Raw genomic sequence first — 19,565 nt, 5'->3', positions numbered from 1 at the left:
TTCTATACTTTTCATGAGGCAAACAAATTCAGAAGCCACTTCAAAAATGACATGATTTTTACCTTGTATTTTCTGAAAAATTAGCCAATGAGATCAGTGAATTAATTCTAATTAGATGGAAACAGATTATCGTGAGCTTGACTCCCGTGAGTTTTTTCTCCACCCTCACACCCTAGAGAAGTGAGCTAAGCAGAAAGGTAAAAATTAGCCCACTTCCTTAGATGGGTTGGGTATTTGTTTGCTAGAGAATCACAGGGTTAAGATTCTAACATTTGATGAAATACTGCCATTTACAGCAACATGGATAGACTTAGAGATTATCATACTAAGTGAAGTAAGTCAGACAGAGAAAGATAAATATCATATGTTATCACTTATTTGTGGAATCTAAAATCTGATACAAATGAACTTATTTACAAAACAGAAATAGACTCACAGACACAGAGAACAGACTTGTGGTTACCAAAGGGGAAAGGGGGGATAAATTAGGAGGTTGGGATTAGCAGATACAGTCCACTATATATAAAACAGATAAACAACAAAGACTTACCATATAGCACAGGGAACTATATTCAATATCCTGTATAAGCTATACATAATACCTTTCATAAGCTATAATGAAAAAGAATATATATATGTATAACTGAATCACTTTGCTGTACACCAGAATCTAACACAATGTTGTAAATCAAATATACTTCAGTTTAAAAAAATGATTCTAACATTTGAGATCATGTATAAAATTTTTATATAATTTAAGGCAATCACATTGTGTTGCCAGTTTGTACACTCAAGTCACCTTTGTAGGGCTACTAGAAAGGACATCGATGCCAGAGTCCATGTTTCACTAGGCAGGTTTAGGCCTCAGAGTATAAATAGGTTAACTGAAAATAGAAGCAGTTTTTTTTTTCCCTTGAGCAAGAATACCTAGGTAAGAAGCATTGTAATTAGAATGTATACAGTAATTACAGATGTACTCCTGTACATCAAATGTGTTATACTCCTCAAAATCTATTATTTCATGGTCTTTGAAGCAACCATTATGATATCATGATGGTGAAGCTGTAATTAGAAGCTAAGTCGTACCAACACATTTTTGCAAAACAAAGTGAAAAATATTACCCTTTTCTTCTTCAGGGGAAAGAATAAGAAGATTTTACCCGTAGCGCTAAAAATTAAGAAGTGTTAAGAGTAAATAGGAAAGGCAACTCTATCTCACTCTGTGGGCCCCTGGAGGGCAGTTCTGCAGACTTCCTCTTCCTGGGACAGCCTGAAGCCACCAGGAAAAAGATGCAACAGAGTATGAGATAAACAGGAGGAGTTAATGAGCCGCCACTGATTACTACTTTGAAAGAATGCCACTATCCTTGAGGCCTTATTTGTAAAAAGGATTTTTAAGTGGATTCTCAAGGAATACAGCTTTTGCCCAAAAAACCTGTAGAAAAAACCAAAATACTATGGTCTGCTGTGGGTGGTGGGATGTGATGAGGCTGGTGGAATATTATCTCCTCCAAGGACATCGGGGCATGGGCTGGGGCTCCAAGGGTCAGTCCCTCGCTGGCTCCGCCCATCTTTGGGTGCCACTTCGCCTCCACTGCAATATCTTGCCATAGTAGGTGCTCAGTGAATCATGCACAAATATCTCACATGAATGACACACTGCACGAACCAATAAGATGAAGGTTAGGGAGTGACTCAAGAGTCTGGTGGGGCGGGGAGAGCACAGATTACTGGGTTCATTCTTAAGTTGGAGAAGTCAGGGGAGGACCTGTGTTTTGTACCCAGAAACGTAATCTTCACAACTACCTGGTGACCATCCTTTTCCCCATTCGGCACATAGGGAATTGAAGCTTAGAGAAGTCTGATATTGCCCAAGCCACGTGGCTAGGATGGGATCCCTTTACTCATTATACTCCAAATGCTCACTCCACATCATGCTGGGAAGCTATGTTAGTTGAAGAAAAAATATTTTGTGTCTTTGGAATAATATTGGTGTCTGGCCAGTGGCAATCAGGTGATCATCAGCAGGTACAGAAACACTCCTCTCACCAAAGAATGAAAACGTTGTATTTTTCCTGGACTGGGCTGGCAGAAGAACTGTATAGCTGATGATTCACGCCCTGTATGTGAATGCAAATGGGCATGTTAGGCCCAGGATGTGCACACCCCCAGGTTTGCTCGGGTCTGCCTGCTTGCTCCATGAAGAGCCCCAGCCACTGTCACTCATTTCCAAACTCCCAGAGCCCTTCCAGAACCCCCACGAAGGAGGGCCCGGCGTGGACACAACCTCTATTACAGCCATGATGGCAGGACCTATGGCAGCCCTGGTACCCAGGCCTAATCTGCCTGGCTCCACAGGCAAAGTACGGTACCCCCAGCTGTGTAATCTGCCTTCCCAGTGGGGCTGTGTAATTTGGCTAGTATGGGTTAGAGGAGGCAAACTAATCTATGCAAAGGAAATGTATGATAAGGGTCTGGTTTTTGCCAGGCACTGTTTTAGAACCTGGGGAATCCATGGTGAACCAGTTCTCAAGAAGCTCGTATTCTCTTGGGGAACCTCAGGTTATCTGACTTGGGGCCAGTGCTTTTAACCTCAACAGCACATTGCCAATTCCAGTGACCCACCTGATACATGTATGTTCTTTTTTTTAAATTATTTTTATTTTATATTGGAGTCGAGTTGATTCACAATGTTGTATTAGTTTCAGGTGTACAGCAAAGTGATTCAGTTATACATACACATATAGCTATTCTCTTCCAAATTCTCTTCCAAATTCTCTTAGGTTATTACAGAATACTGAGCAGAGTTCCCTGTGCTATACAGTAGGTCCTTGTTGGTTATCTATTTTATTTTTTATTTTTATTTTTTTGGCCACACCATGCGGCACGGGGGATCTTAGTTCCCCAACCAGGGATCGAACCTGCATCCCCTGCATTGGAAGTGCGGAGTCTTAACCACTGGACCGCCAGCTTCCCTAATTATCTATTTTAAATATAGCAATGTGTATGTATATATATGTCAGTCCCAGACTCCCAATTTATCCCTTCTCCCACCTTCTCCCTTTGGTAACCATAAGTTTGTTTTCTAAGTCTGTGAGTCTGTTTCTGTTTTGAAAATAAGTTCATTTGTTTCATTTTTTTTAGATTCCACATATAAGCGATATCATATGATATTTGTCTCTCTCTGTCTGACTTACTTCTGTATGTTGTAATTCTCACTGCAATATTTGGTAAGAAATGAGAAACTAAATATATAGGGATCTGTTATAACAAAAACATCCCCAAATGCTGAATCTCCAAGAGTCCTACTATTATCCCTAAATAACATTGGAGGGTGTGTTGGGCGTGACTCAATGCAGGAAACAGAAACCACTCTTCACATTTTAAACAGAAAAGGACTTAACACATGGAATTAGGTGCTAATAAAATGCTTGGCAGAGCTTGCTCTCTAGAAATGAAATGTAGAACCACTCCTTAGAACCAACTCACTGGGAAGCTATGCCTCTGAGGCTACTATTTGAACAATTGAGCTCAAGAACATATGGTCATAACTGAAGTGGAGAAATGAGGAAGTGGGAATGAAGAAGTTGAACGTGGCATTCAGCTTCCTCTCCACAGCAACACCTGTGAATACATAGAGACCTGGATAATGGACACGGTAACACCACTAGCAGAAAACTTCATATTTTATGACCTTGTTTGCCAATGGAATAAGGCAAAAGTCAAGAAAATGGCCTCCACTTCTGCCTCCCAAATCTCATGCAAGTGCACCAAATTGGAAGAAACTACCACGGGAAATGAAATTTTCAGCATTCCAAACTCTGCAGTATAGAAAAACATACTAGAAGGATGATCAAATAAAAGTTGAATTAGCAAGTCCACAATGCCCGACACACAGAAGGAAAGACTGAGTTTACCATGTTGAATGATCACTATAGAATTACCAGTTAAGTCACATCTCCAACCTAGTGCCTAGTATAACATCCTACACATATTAGATGCTCAATGAAAAGTTTGATAAATAAAAGAATGAATCAATGAATAAATGCATTGTGGATGTCACAAAAACAAACTTTAATGGTTTTTTTCTTTTTTAAAAAATTATTCCTAAATGAGGTAGTGATGGTTGTTTTGTTCAAATACGAACTGAAATATTCTTGACTGTCTCATTTCCCTTTTGTGTCTATCTAAGCAGCTTTTACAAAGCTCAGGAAGTAAAATAAGTTTTAAAAAATAGAAGAAATCTAGATTTTTTTTCTCCTTCCTTTTTTTGGACAATGAATTTCCCTTTCAAACTTTTGTGGTTATTATTGCTAAATGTTTCCTCCAAGGAGAAGTCTTCCTATTTTGTTTATTTTTAGAAACTTAAGGTTGCATACAGAGAAGGCTTTTGAAAACTGGAATCTCAAAAGGGAACTTCTAGGCAATGGCTCTTTATCTAGACCAGGATAGCAGCAACTCTGAGTAGATTATAAGAATATAGCCCTGCAGTGGGTCAACCTCTGATCCTCTTTGTTCCACATTAAACAGCATTTTTCAAGACTACTTTTCATTCTCTTTCCCTGTAGCATGTCGACACCCAAATCCACTTAACCCTAACAAAAAGTCATCCAGATGTTTCCTTGCTTAAATTGGAACTAATTAGGATTGGCACTAAGTTGTACAAAGTATTATCATAGAATGCTGGAACCAAAAGGAATTTTAAGTCATACCGCGCTACTGTCTTGTTTGTAGGTGAACCTCTTGTTTGTAGGTGAGCAAACTGACAGAGAGTGAGGTTGAATATATTCAGCCTCTATTCCTTACTTTGGAAACATTCTCTCACGTATATTTGTTCATCCAGTAAATATTTAGTGTATATGGCACACAGAGCACAATGCAAGGACTTGTATGGAGATGCTGGGATGATTCCAGGCACATACCCCAAGACTACAAGCCAATAAGCCACACACAGATCCAACCACATAGGACTGAATGCATGAAAATAATATAAATGTTCATGACTGCTCATTCCTTACCTGGGCTTCCCCCACAAGACCCTACCTCTCCCTCTCTTCATGCCAAAATCCTGTGCATTCTTCAAAGCCCAATTCAATTGTTAGTTACTGCTATGATCTGAATGTTTGTGTTCCCTCCAAATTCATATGTTGAAATCCTAATGCCCAATGTGATAGTATTAGGAGGTGGGACCTTTAGGAGGTGCTTAGGTCATGAGGGTGGAGCCCTCATGAATAGGATTAATGCCCTTAAAAAGAGACCCTACAGAGCTCCCTAGCCCTTTCTCACATGTGAGGATACAACGAGAATTCTGCATCCTGGAAGAGAGACCTCAGCTGACCATGCTGGCACCCTGATCTCAGACTTCCAGTCTACAGAACTGTGAGCAATACATTTCTGTTGTTTATAAGCTACCCAGTCTGTGGTTTTCTGTTAAAGCAGCCCAAACAGACTAAGACAGCTACCAAATTAAGATTTTCTCAAACTGTGCAATCACAATTGATTACTACCTTTTAAGAATTTCCAAAGGATTTCTTTTGTTTTTCTGTTATGGCATGTATCAGGTTGTCATCTGGTGGGGCAGTTATTTTGTAGATGGATACATATCTATTTTTAATGTGGTTCCAGCACTGTGGTAGACTAAGATAACAAGGAATCCCAGTAGCTATAAACCCTTAGGAACACTGGATAAAAAATAACAACAACAAAAAGTCTTTACAGTTAATTTTTATCTGAAAGAAATGGAGTCCTCAAGTATATACATAGGGAATTGAAAGCCAGAGTGATAAATATAAGAATTGAGACTGTGGCAGCTTGGGGAAGCTGATGGAAACAGTGGCATTCATTTGGTAAGACCAGGGTTTTAATGCCCATCAGGAACAAAAGCCGTCTTCGGCCCACCTGAAGGGGAGCAGGAACAGAGATGCCTACATAAGGCCAGGACTCTCCAAAGCTACAATCCCAGCCAAAGAAGACCAAAAATCTCAGCCAACCATATCAAGAAATGACGGTTAACTCTGTGTAGGAAAAAACACGACTTCTGTGAAAAATAAAAATTCCAAACCTATTGCTTTCATTGGTGTGTAATCGGAATTTACTTTACCTGATCCTGCAGGAAACCTCAAGCCTAGAGATTATCCTGGACGACTGTTGCCTCCAGTACACCAGGAGGATGTTAATATTAAACTCTGCTACCCATGCAGCATGGAATGAGCACAGACAAAAATGAGCCTCACTGCAGGGGAGCTCATAATAGAAATTCACATAGAATGCAAAAAAAAAGAATCAGGGATATAAACAGAAGATTTTTTAACCTCAAAATTTGTTATATAGAAAAACAATCTGAAAGAGACCATAACCTAAGTATGTGTTTTAAATTTTGAAAATCTAAAAGGCATCGAAAAACCAAACAAATGGCAATTCACTATAAAAGAAAAGCCAAAAATTTTGAACAAATTTGAACATCTGAAGCCAAGTCCCTTTAAAACCGAGTTCCCTTGCAGAGTTAATGATTTATCTCTCTATCCAAATTTTATTGCCTTTTTTGTCCCATCTGACCTCACTCCTGTGCTAACTGAACACTAATCCACCAGAATCAGATGACTGAGATTTTTGTTATTGATAATATTGTTAATATTCTAAAATTGTTGATGTCACCATTAAATGTACAAGCTCAGGTTGTTTCTCCAGGGCAAGATGAGCTAACAGATCTCTGAGCCATAGACCACCTGGCCAAAAAAAATCGTAAACCAGAGACATCCTGACTCCCAAAACTATGATTAAGATATGTCACAAGACGATGATTAACCCCAGCTTCTTTGTTCTTCCCCCTTAAAAATACCCCCTAACTCAAGGACCAAGTTGGAGTGGATCTGAGGCTTGTCTCCCACTCCCTTGCCTGGCGCCCTGCAATAAATCCTTTCTTTGTTGCAAACTCCCACTGTCAGAGTCTGGCTTTCTGAGCTGCAGGCACACAAATCTTTGCTCGGTTACACATCTAGAAATGAATAGTCATTTAAATTTACCACGGGACAAATGGGTTAAGCAGCAGATTAGAGCCAGCTGAAGAAGGAATTAGTAAACTTGAAGATACATTTGAACAAATTTTCCTCACTGTAGGACAGTTAAAGAAATAGAAAATATGAAAAGGCATGGAGAAAAAATTTTGAAGGTCCAACTTACATCTAACAGGAATTCTAGAATGAGAGAATAGACAGGATATGGGAGATAAAATATTTGGAGAGATAATGGCTGGTTGATAAAAATCAGTTGATAAAAGATATATTTTCCTCTTTTGCTAGATAACTGACTGCTTTGGGGCATAAACTATTTATTCATATTTATATTCTTAGAGCATTGTAAGAATTCATTAAATATAGATTGAATTAGTATAATGGAAGTGTACAAATATCAATAAAGGACAAATATTAAAAATAAGATGTGAGGGACTTCCCTGGTGGTGCAGTGGTTAAGAATCCGCCTGCCAATGCAGGGGACACGGGTTCGAGCCCTGGTCTGGGAAGAGCTCACGGCCATGGAGCAACTAAGCCCGTGTACCACAACTACTGAAGCCAGCACACTTAGAGCCCGTGCTCTGCAACAAGAGAAGACCCACTCACCGTAGCTAGAGAAAAGCCCGTGCACAGCAATGAAGACCCAATGCAGCCGAAAATAATAAATAAATTAATTAATTAAAAAAAGATGTGAGAGGTATTACTAGAGAAATGCAAAGAACGTGCTACTGGTGAAGAATTTATAGCAAGAAATTGCTTACAGCTGGGATTATTAGAGAAGAATTCACGGAAGAGGGAAAGGAGTACAATTTGGCAGGTGGGGGGAGGGGTTGGCCATTCCAAACAAACGGGATGATCTAACAAAGGCAGAGAGTGGGAAAAGGCAAAAAGCATTCAAGAAAAAGCAAGTGGTCCATTTTGGTTAAGTTGTATATCTAAGGACTAGTTGTGGGAGATCAAAGAAACAGAGCCAGATGACCTAGGCCTTGAATGTCAGACTGAATATTTTGGACTAGTCGAGAAAGAAAAAGCACCTCAAGTAACTCATTGCTGGAGGTGTTTCAACAATGGGGTGACAAGATCAGAACTGTTGTTTAAGAAGATTGATCCAACCAACAATTACACCCAATATGAACTAAAGGGAAGACATAGGAGTCAGGAAAAACAATTGATTTGTGTGTCACAAAGGACTCTTGATAGTGACAGAAAATGCAACTCAACCTCGCTTGAGCAAATAAGAGTTTTATTAGATCATGTAACCAAAAAAAAAAAAATGTCATGAAAAACCTAGGGGTGAAGCAGGAATAAAGACACAGACTTACTAGAGAATGGACTTGAGGCTATGGGGAGGGGGAAGGATAAACGGTGACAAAGCGATAAAGAGGCATGGACATATATACACTACCAAACGTAAGGTAGATAGCTAGTGGGAAGCAGCCGCATAGCACAGGGAGATCAGCTCGGTGCTTTGTGACCGCCTGGAGGGGTGGGATAGGGAGGGTGGGAGGGAGGGAGACGCAAGCGGGAAGAGATATAGGAATATATGTATATATATAACTGATTCATTTTGTTGTGAAGCTGAAACTAACATACCATTGTAAAGCAATTATACTCCAATAAAGATGTTAAAAAAAAAAAAAAAAAAAAAGAATTTGACCAGCCTTTGTCCTTGGCTCCTGGGAAGTAACCTCTAAATCCTTGGAACTTCCTGAGTAATAGGAGTATTTTTATCATTCATGGTGAACCCTGATAGTTTATGCTAATGAGGTGACTCATGTTGGGCCCCTTAGTTTATGCTAAGAAGATGGCTCATAGGGGGTCTGGCCACACCAAAAATCAAGGGTTGGGGAATTGAGCCGTGTGATATCAGCCCGATCTCCCCAGAGGGGAGGGGGACTGGAGGCTGAGTTTAATCATATGGCTAATGATTCAATCAATCATACCTACATAGTGAAATCTCAGTAAACATGCAAGATAACGAAGCTGGAGTAAGCATCCCTGGTTAACAGTATTCTGTGCATATTGTTACATGTTGATGCCTCCTGACCCTGTGGGGAGAGGATACAGAAGATTTGCATTTGAGACCCTCCCAGACCTCGCCCTCTCTTCCTTTTTTTTTTTTGCGATACGCGGGCCTCTCACTGCTGTGGCCTCTCCCGTTGCGGAGCACAGGCTCCGGACGCGCAGGCTCAGCGGCCATGGCTCACGGGCCCAGCCGCTCCGCGGCATGTGGGATCTTCCCGGACCGGGGCACGAACCCGTATCCCCTGCATCGGCAGGCGGACTCTCAACCACTGCACCACCAGGGAAGCCCCTCCTTCTCTTCTTTTGGCTGGACCCAGTTTGTATTCTTTCTGCTGTAATAAAACTGTCACCATAAGTATAGTGTTTTCCTGAGTTCTATGACTCGTTCTAGTGAATCATGAAATCTGAGGAGGTAGCGTGTCCCCAGTAGCCAGTTACTCAGAGTGGGTGACCTGGGAACCCCTGAGCTTGCTGCTGCTGATGGAATCAAGGGCAGCTTTACGAAGGACTATGCTCTTAACCTGTGAAGTTTGACTGAATTCTGGGCAGTTAGTGTCAGAAGTCATGGTATCCAGCAATGCAAAGACCCTGAGGTGGGATCATGCTTGGCATGCTCCAGGAACAGCAGAGGGGCCCAGGTGGCTAAAGCAAGTGGTGGTTAGGGGGATACACATGAGCCTGACTGATAGCCAGGGCCAGATGGTTCTCAGCTCTTAGAATCACTGGGGACTTTTCAAAAGAAACCAATGTCCAGGGTATACCCCAGGTCGATTAAATCAGCTTCACTCGGGGATGGGCACAGGCATCTGTAGTTTTATAACTTCTTCAGGTGATGTAGGTCCTGATGTAGGCCCTTGATGGCCATAATGTAAGGACATTAGATATTGTTCTGAGTGTAAGGGGAAGCTATGATGCCTACTGAACAGAGTGACATAATCTGTCTTAAAGTCTTAAAAGACTCACTCTGGCTGCTGTGTGAAGAATACTCTACAGTGGGACAGACAGGTCAGGTGAGAGATGAAGATGGCTTAGAATAGGATACTTCTGTATGTGGCAGAGAGAAATGATTCTATCTGGGGTATATTTTGAAGGAAAGTATTTTGCTTATGAATTAGATGTGGGGTATGGAGAAAGAAAGAAGTCAGGGATGAGTGCATGATTTGTTTTTTGTTTTTGTCTTGTTTTTGGTCTAAGCAACAGAGTAAAAGGTAATGCTAATCACTAAGGCCAAGAGAATGTGGTCAGCTTGCCAGGACTGAATCACATGCCCATCCCTGGAGCAAGGGTGAAGTCAGTCTTGCCTAAAACACATATACCGAGAGTATAAGAGAATATTTTACCAGAGTAAAAATCAGGGCATGACACTGGGGGCAGGGGGAAGAGACAATGGGTGAGCCGAGAACAAAATAGCTCGTTAGAGGTCTGTTGATTGTATTCTAGAGGACACACTGAGAGTAAAATAAACTTCAAGAAAAAAATTAGCTCTTCCTCTTTCCCTTCCCAAACAATTCAGTCCTAAAGCCATTAGTTGGGGCCAAGGGGGTAGTCATGGTGGACCAGAGCAGGGTGTTTGACCCCAAGCAAGGCTAGGAAGGCATTTAGGTAAGGAGGGAGCAGTGGCAGCCAGGCATCGTAGGTGGGGTGAGAAAGTCAACACATAGGAGGACTGGCCTGTGGGAAGTATCAGAGCCTGAGCAGGGTGAGGAGGGTCTGCACAGGAGGACCACCCAGTGTGTAGCATCCAAGTCCGAGTAGGATAAGGAAAGCACCCATGCAGGAGGTGGCCCAGTACAGGGGTGAGGAGGACTTCTGTGGGGAAGTGGGCTGTGGTGTGACTGATGGTTTTCAAGATACATGTATGTGTATACATACATTTCCTAGCTCCATCCACTGAGAAGCCCAGGAGGAGCTGAAACTCAGTGGCAATGAGCACACCTATTACCCAGTCTTGGCTCCTAAATATCATTATTTATCACAGGAAGGAAAATGACTGATTCCAGGGCTAGGGCAGAGAAAGCACCACATGAGTCCAGAACATATAACCAAAGGTAAGGAAGTGCCAGAAAATTATGGGGACAGCAAAAGGGCATAGAAGTCAGCTTGAATGCATTGGCCAAACTGGGGATGATTTAAGCATTAAAATAAATAATGATAGTAATTGACTAAAATAGGACACCGTGAGTCCAAAATGGTAAAATAAATGAATAGATTGAAAGTTTGAGGAATAATAAGATATTTACGTAAGTTACAAGGTGTCTTTTGACAAAATACTTATTAATTACAAAGGAAAAAAGAGTAAACTTAAGCCTGGCAGGTACCACTTAAATCAGGTGATCAAAGGGAACATCATCAGTGATGAGACAAATTGAAATTGACCCCCCCATATGATACAATAAGAGCACAGCATCACTTCTCTGATATTCATGCCAAAGATGCATAACTTAAATCTAATCCTTAGAAAGAATCAGACAAACCCAACTGAAGGACTCTTCAAAATAACTGGCTGGGGGACTTCCCTGGCGGTCCAGTGGTTAAGACTGTGCGCTCCAAATGCAGGGGGCACGGGTTCAACCTCTGTTAGGGGAACTAAGATCCCGCATGCCATATGGCGCGGCCAAAAAAACTGGCTGGTAATCGTCAAAAGTGTCAAGGTCATGGAGGCCTAGGAAAGGCTAAGGAACTGTTCTAGGCAAAGGAGTCTAAAGAGACAACATAGAGAAGCACATGGTGTGGTTCTGAACTGGATCCTTTTGCTTAAAAGGACATTATTAGGGCATCTGAAAAATTTGAATGGGTTCCAAAGATTAGGTGGTAGCAATTTACCAGTCTTAACTTCCTGACTTTGATACCTGCATCGTGCTGTGTAGGAGAATGTTTTTATTTGTAAAAAATACACAGTAAATTATCTAGGGATGACGAGACATCATGTTGGCAACTTGTTCTCAAATAATTCAGAAAAAAATGCTTTGTACTGAACTTGCATTTTTTTTCTGTCAGTTTGAGGTTGTTAAAAATTATTTTTAAAAAACAGAAAACTTGGGGTAAAGATTGTTTAGGTCTATCAGATAGAATGATAACTAAGAGAGGAAAAAATAATTTCAGAGCTGGCTAAGACCATTTAGTCTGTGATCCAATACAGACCTTTTAAAGTCATTCATTTGCTCCAAATAATTATTAGTAACTCTTTAAGGCTTTCTTCAATTATTATAACAGATTTTTCTGATATTGAATGTGGATAAATTTCTTTAAAAGTATTTTTAATTAATATATGTACTTTTTTTAGACATAATGTTATTGCACACTTAATAGACTACAGTATAGTGTTAACATAAATTTTATATGCACTGGGAAACCAAAAAATTTGTGTGACTCACTTTATTGTGATATTCGCTTTATTTCAGTGGTCTGGAATTGAACTGGAAATACCTCTGAGGTATGCCTGTATTATTGTAATAATAGTAATAAATAGTAATTAATTGTAATACTGAAAGAAATGTAATTTTATATTGTTACCAAGCTATTAAAAATGAACATATCAGTTACATTAAGATATACTCTATCAGGTAATCACATGCATATACCTCTTCACCTTAAATGTTTTATATGTACATTATATATATGCATATATAAAACATATATACACACACAAACAAGTGCACAAACACAGACATACATGCATAGATAACAAATCTTTTGTATGAACAGTAAATTATGATCAATAGCAGTTATTTCAGATAGGACTCTGGGAAGTATCAAGGAAAAGCTATTTTTTTTAACTAAATGCATAGCCAAATGAGCACAGATTTACTAAAAGGGACTGACCAAGCCTGCATAGTATCATTATTCCTGTATATAAGATAAATAAATTGTTTCAACATTTGAATATTTCAAATATGTGTATGAGGTATAAAACATTTATCCTAACATAACCAGCTAATTATAATTTGCATTATAAACCTACTGTAGGTATAAAGATCATTAATTTTTAATTATAAATTTCTAAAGAGACCTCCCTGTGATTAATGAATTTTGAAAGCTTGATAAGAACATCATCTAGAGTTAGCATACCCTGGAGTCAATTTCTATCTCTGCTGCTTAATCTTTCCTATTTCCTCGTCTATAATCTGTTTCTTTAACTAGGTCATAACTACTTATCAATCATTGTAAAAGCTTTATTATCCTTTAAGTACTCATGACCATCATTATTTTAAGCTAATATATAGAATGACAGGAACACAGTTTGCCATATTCAGTATTTATATAAACATGAAAGATGCTACGGAGAGGAGGAAACCACTAAAATCATGATTGATTTTAAGATAAATATAATAATTCTTTTTGAATTTTAAATGAATCAAAAAAGTCTACATTCAAAGAGTAAATTTTATATTGGGTTTGAGAAATCTGATTTTACACAAACAAAATGAGAGTACTATAGTAATTTTCCATGGTTTCCACTTTTGATATTATTAAATATCAAATAATTAAATAACTGTTGAAAATCACTGGCTATGTCTCCATTCCCTTATCTGGAAAGTAGGGATACTACTACCTGCCTAGATTTTCTTCTTAAGGAGATTTAAAGGGAAAAAAGTTCAAATTTCTAAAAAGAAATTTACTTCATAAATTTAATGCTTCTATTATTTTCATTTTAACAGTTATTGCAGCTGAACTAGTAAATGACAAAATAACTGAGTATAATTTTGAATACACAGAATAAACATGAAAAGTGGAAGTCTTTGACTACATACTTTGTGGAAGTGACATGGACCAACAGAACTATCAGTAGAGCTATTAAACCACAGTTTTCTCATAGAAAAAAAGCGTTTGTGTGCTATATACATTTAAAGCATGCATATCTGAATTTTTCTTCCATTCATGATATTTTCATTAAAAAATTAAACTTGAGGGCTTCCCTGGTGGCGCAGTGGTTGGGAATCTGCCTGCCGATGCGGAGGACGCCGGTTCATGCCCCGGTCTGGGAAGATCCCACATGCCGCGGAGCGGCTGGGCCTGTGACCCATGGCCGCTGAGCCTGCGTGTCTGGAGTCTGTGCTCTGCAATGGGAGAGGCCTGTGTACTGCAAAAAAAAAAAAAAAAAAAAATTAAACTTGAAATTTTTGAAAGACTTAATCAATTTTCTGTACCTGAAAATGTAGTTTTAATCATTCCCTCATATATATTTGCAAAGTCATTATATTTGTAAAATGCTTTTCGTCTGAATCTTTTTCCAGTCTGGGTGCAGATTAGGGGTAAGTACGGGTAGATAGTCTCTTTCTGAACCTCCTGGCTTTATACTCTTTCCCGTTAAAGTGCGACTGAAAATACTAGAATTTATAACCATTAAAGATTATGAAATAAAAAATAATGCTAAGTTTCAAAAATTCAAGTTCATAGTCACTGGGCCCTTTCACTGAAAATAGTTGTTTCATCACTTTTGCTTCTGTGAGAAACGCTTGGCACGCAGTGAACAGAAATGAAAACATGAGACAGCAGAAAGTCTCAGCACGGTGCCGTCTAAAATGTTTGTAAGCACTCTTTATGTAATAAGTAATGGAGTAGCTGGAAAACTGCCTCTGAAAGCAGAAGGTTCTGGCCAAAAGTGAAGACTAGCCAATGCATTTGAGAAGTGAAGTAGCGTGAAGCAAAACCAGGAGATGTTCAACGCAAGTTTCTTAGGTAAAGCTCCATAAGGAAGTATGGAGTAGATAAATCTCATTTAAACAAATTATGCCAAATAAAAATTGTTATGGTATTTCTTAATCAAGGTGGAGATGGGGGAGTGAGGGGGCTGGGGGAGGAAGTTACCACTTGGCTAAAGGCAGCCATAAAATTGTAAAATTGTATTGCTAATCTGTGAAATCTGAAGAGAAGTATAGAGAACAAAGAACAATTAATTACCTTTCCTTCAAGCCTGGTTGAATGTTTCTGCCCCAAGTGGTTTTTAGAAGATCCCTCTTGGATAGCATCAAGAAAGTTTTCACGTGCACTAGATACTTTGCGATTTAAAATTATTATATATCAAGAGCAGAAAGGAGTCCTTTCTAATCCTGCAAACAAACAAAAAAAAAAATGGAGAAGAGATTTTGGATTGAAATTCTTGGATTCTCTGTAGCATAGAGATGAAGCCATTTTTAAAGTTCTCTGCACGACAGGTTTTATTCAGATAACTGTTAGACTAAGAGGGGTTAGGAAAGGGTATAGAGAATTCATAACCAACAGGAGCAATGGTCAAGGCAGGCCATGGTAAGTAAGATGGTAAAGAGGTAGAGCCAGCCTCTCCTAATAAAGCCCCTAAAATCATGACCTGGCAGACAGAGTAGGCAACCACCAAGGAGAAATAGATCATCTCTGGAAGGATGAATGATTAGCAAATCAGATAGTGTTTTTTCTTTTTTTTTCGTTTTTTGGCCGCCCCATACAGTGCGGCATGTGGGATCTTAGTTCCCTGGCCAGGGATCGAACCTGTGCCCCTTGCAGTGGAAACACAGAGTCTTAACCGCTGGAGCACCAGGGAAGTCCCAGGTAGTGTTTCTTGGTTAGAAAAGAAAGGGGGCATCTCAGCAAAGGACATGCCAGTTGAAATATCTTACTCTGCACATTCTGCAACCCCGTGAAAGGGGAGAATTTGTTTTGGCTCTATAAACCTTAAATCATGAAGTAACAACCCAAATTAATACCTGCCTACCTAGAACCCTCAAATTTTGTTGGCATTAGAATTGTAATGCTGAAACTAATTTTTTTCTGCCCTAATTGTCTTCAAATTTTGGCCAGCTGGGTCTTGATATATACCATATTCACTAAGCAACTATTTTATGAAAGGTGATTGCATCTTAATTCTTATATGAAGGTCAGAGATAAAGTTCTTCAAACAAATTAATGCAAAGAGCAGGAACAAAATGATTTTTAAAATTAGGTAACAGCTTTGGAAATACTTTCTCTTCTCCCCCAGCCCCCCTTGAAAAGCAGTAATCTTTGTTAACTTAGGGATATAATGTTTGGGAATCATGCTAAAATACTGGCATATTATATCATTGTATTCACTGTTTAAGAAGGGTGAAATCTTTTATCAGGAATCTTTGAGTGAGAAAATATGTTTATGTCCTAAAGCTTGTTTGATTGAACCTGTGCTACCAGCCTACAAGGTGACCTCAATGAGCTTCTGGTACTCATCCTTGTATAGTCAGGTCCCACGTTAAACAGGGCCAACCTGTGTAAGGTTACATAGGCTATTGCAGGAATGACAGTGTATGACTTCCAAGCCTACATCATAAAAGACATTTGGTTTCCACCATGTTCTCTCTGGGAGCTTGCTCTGGAGGAAGCCAGCTGACATGTTGTGATAACACTCAAGCGACCCTACAGAGAGGTGCTCATGGCCAGGAACCTAGGCCTCCTACCAATCATCTTAGATCTTCCAGCACCAGCCAAACCTTCAGATGACTGCAGCCCCAATCAATGTCTTGATTACAGTCTCATGAGACAGCAAGGGAAGCTGTTCCTAGCTTCCTGACCCACAGAAACTGCTGAGATAATACATGTTTATTGTCCTGAATCACTAGGTGTGGGATAATTTGTTACTACAGCAATAGATTACAAAGTGGGCTTTTTTTCAAGAAAGAGTAAGAGCAAAACAAATGAACACACCCATTTTAAGCCATTTACAAAGTTGAAAGGCTCTGCAGTTACTAGTACTTAATGAAGCCTTATCTCAAGAAATTTGCCATTTAGTTCCTTGTTTCTCAAAGTGTTGTACCAAGACCAGCTGTATTGGCATTACCTGGGAGCTTATTAGAAATACAGAATCTCAAATTCCACCCTAGACCTACTGAATCAGAATCTACATTTTATGAGACTTCCCCTACTACATGTAAGTATACATCAGAGTTTGAGAAGCAGCACTGATCTGTTTGAATACTCATGTTACAGCCTATAGTTGGAAACGCTGGCTGTGCATTAGAAGCACTTCCAAAAACTGCTGTTGGAGAAGTCCATCCCCAGAAGTTCTGATTTAATTGGTCTGTGTTAAGGTCTATTATGGCCATGGACCTAATTATATTTCACAGTTTTTCCCCTGGAAAACTATGTTGAAGCCTCAGATCAGCCCTGAATTCCCAGCATGTTCCAGTCCTGGTTCTAGAAGTCAGGTATGCCCAGGTGTATCCCTGAGACTGCCCTGGGGGAACTATGGTGCACTAATCAGGAATCTTCTGGGGCACTGCATGCCAGGGCAGCTTCACAGCTGCTGAAGAACTACTGCATATATCTCTGCCTTCTCTTATTCATACTCTTCCAGGACTTAGTTAATTCCAAGAAAAGCATCCATGTTCTTACCTTACAGGTCGGTTTGGATTTGCTGTCTAGGGCCACTCAGAGAACAGGTGGTGAATAACCTAAGGTTTCAGGGTAACTTGGACCAAACTTCTTTTAGTTTCATCTTTCCCTAATGGTAAAAGGGAAGTAACTAATATTTCTCACAAGCCTTTGGGGAATATGCTTTTACTGTTGACCAGGCACTACTAAATTAAGACTTCGAGTATGATGGGTGCTTACAAAGGTTAGACCTATTACTTAATGAGAAGCTCAAACTGACAACAATAAACATCACTTGAATGTAAGGGGGGTGGGGTGCAGGGATTTTCTGTTTACGAATGCATCCCCAGAGACGGAGACAATGCCTGGCACATTGCATGCTTTAATAAATATTTGTTAATTAAGTAAATTCCTCAAAAAACAATAACTTCCGATCATACACATTCAAAGTTACTGAACGAACCATGTTAGCGAATCTGCAACGGAAATTGTTTTATCAAAGGATTTTTAAATAAAGCTCCAGATTTCCTTTTAAAAAATAAATAGTGTGCCCCAATTCAATGCCATGTTTCAGGTTCCTGCCCTAGTTTAGCCTCGGCTCCTCATTTGGAGGCTGGCTAAGGGATGTGATCCCTGCCCTTGAATCTCCTTCCTTTGTAGTTTTTTTGACCTGCGCGGTTCCGTTTCCCAGGCGGAGGAGCGCGCGCCGCGGCTGCGCCCATCAGCGCGCGGAGCGGGGTTGGGGCTGTCAGGCGGGCGGGGCCGCCTAGGACCCTGGAGGGGCCGATCTTCTCGCGCTGTAGAGCCTCCTCTCCCACCTCTCTCCCTCCGGGGTTTGGCATCCCTCGGGGAGCAAGAAGCCCCCTCCAGCCCTGACAGCGGGCTGGGCAGGCGGTGCGGTCGGGCCCGGGGGCGGATGCTCGCGGGTGGGCCGGGCCGGCCGGCTGCGGGGGAGGCGGGCTGCGTTATTTCCCGCTAGGGCCAGACTCCGGGAGGGACTGGCCTGCACCGTGCTCTCGGCCCCAGCCAGCGCGCGCCGCCCCTCGGGCAGGGCCTGGAGGCGAGCGAGGCGGCGGCGCGGCATTCCGGGCCTCGGGCCGGGCGCGTGAGCGGGCCGGGGCCGGAGCCGGGCCGACGCCCCAGCGGCGCCTCTCCCACGCTCGCGGCCCCTCCCCCTCCCTTCCTTCCTTCCCCTCGGATCTCCCGGGAGCGGCGGGCGGACGCGAGCCGCGGCGGGCGCCCGAGCTTTGTGCGCGCCCGCGGGTCCGGGGCGAGCTTCGGGCGGCCCAACTTGGCGGCGGCCGGCGGGCTCCCGGGAGGGAGTTGTGAGGCGTGGCCGGGTGGAGGAGGCGCCTGGGGGGGCGTGGGGCTCCCCGGCGAACGGGAGGGACAGAGCGAGGCGCGCCGGACAATGAGCTGGGCAGCTCGGCGCTGCGGCCACTTTTAGGGGGGCGCGGGCCAGCCGGCGCCTCCGCGGCTCCACCTGCGAGGAGAGGGCGGGATGCCAAAGCTGGGTGTCCCGGCGCTCTGAGGCTGCTCGCAGTTAGACGTCCCTGAGCCGGTGCTCGCCTTGACCCTGGGCTACCTGCAGGCTTTGGCTGGGACGTGTTTCGTGGGGGCGCCCCTGGAGCAGCCGTGATGGCCAGCACCAGGAGTATCGAGCTGGAACACTTTGAGGAACGGGACAAAAGGCCGCGGCCGGGGTCGCGGAGAGGGGCGCCCAGCTCCTCGGGGGGCAGCAGCAGCTCCGGCCCCAAGGGGAACGGGCTCATCCCCAGCCCGGCGCACAGTGCCCACTGCAGCTTCTACCGTACGCGGACCCTGCAGGCCCTGAGCTCGGAGAAGAAGGCCAAGAAGGCGCGCTTCTACCGGAATGGGGACCGCTACTTCAAGGGCCTGGTGTTTGCCATCTCCAGCGACCGCTTCCGGTCCTTCGATGCGCTGCTTATGGAGCTCACCCGCTCCCTGTCGGACAACGTGAACCTGCCCCAGGGTGTCCGCACCATCTACACCATCGACGGCAGCCGGAAGGTCACCAGCCTGGACGAGCTGCTGGAAGGTAGGAGGGAAGGCCCGGCGCGGCAGGTGCGGCCCCGCGTGCCGACAGGTGCACGCGCTCTCCCGGCGCTGGGGGAGCCTGCGGGGGGTTTTCTAGGCGGCCGCAGGAGTTGTGCGGCTCTGTCTTCTTTTCCGCAGGCTCTATGGGTGGGGTGCCTC

At 42.3% G+C, this 19,565-nt stretch overlaps 1 protein-coding gene across 10 annotated transcripts in view; it reads left to right on the top strand.

The window, feature by feature from the left end:
- The window catches only part of DCLK2 (doublecortin like kinase 2), a 275,022-nt gene that overhangs the window by 99,438 nt on the left and 156,019 nt on the right, over positions 1-19,565 (top strand). For 9 of the 10 annotated variants that reach the window (XR_013828169.1, XM_079920286.1, XM_079920293.1 and 6 more), the window contains exon 1: positions 18,885-19,407. The exons of the other annotated variant lie outside the window; for it this stretch is intronic. Coding sequence is in view for 8 of the 9 variants with exons in the window: in XM_079920286.1 (XP_079776412.1) it covers positions 18,987-19,407 (421 nt within the window). In the remaining variant the exon portion in view is untranslated. Of the gene's footprint in view, positions 1-18,884; positions 19,408-19,565 lie in introns of those variants that run through there. 10 annotated transcript variants of the gene reach the window in all.

Source organism: Stenella coeruleoalba (assembly GCF_951394435.1).
Source record: "Stenella coeruleoalba genome assembly, chromosome: 4".
Classification (NCBI taxonomy): Eukaryota; Metazoa; Chordata; class Mammalia; order Artiodactyla; family Delphinidae; genus Stenella; species Stenella coeruleoalba.
The sequence above is the reverse complement of the archived record's forward strand: the minus strand, read 5'-3'. Positions and strand labels throughout refer to the sequence as shown.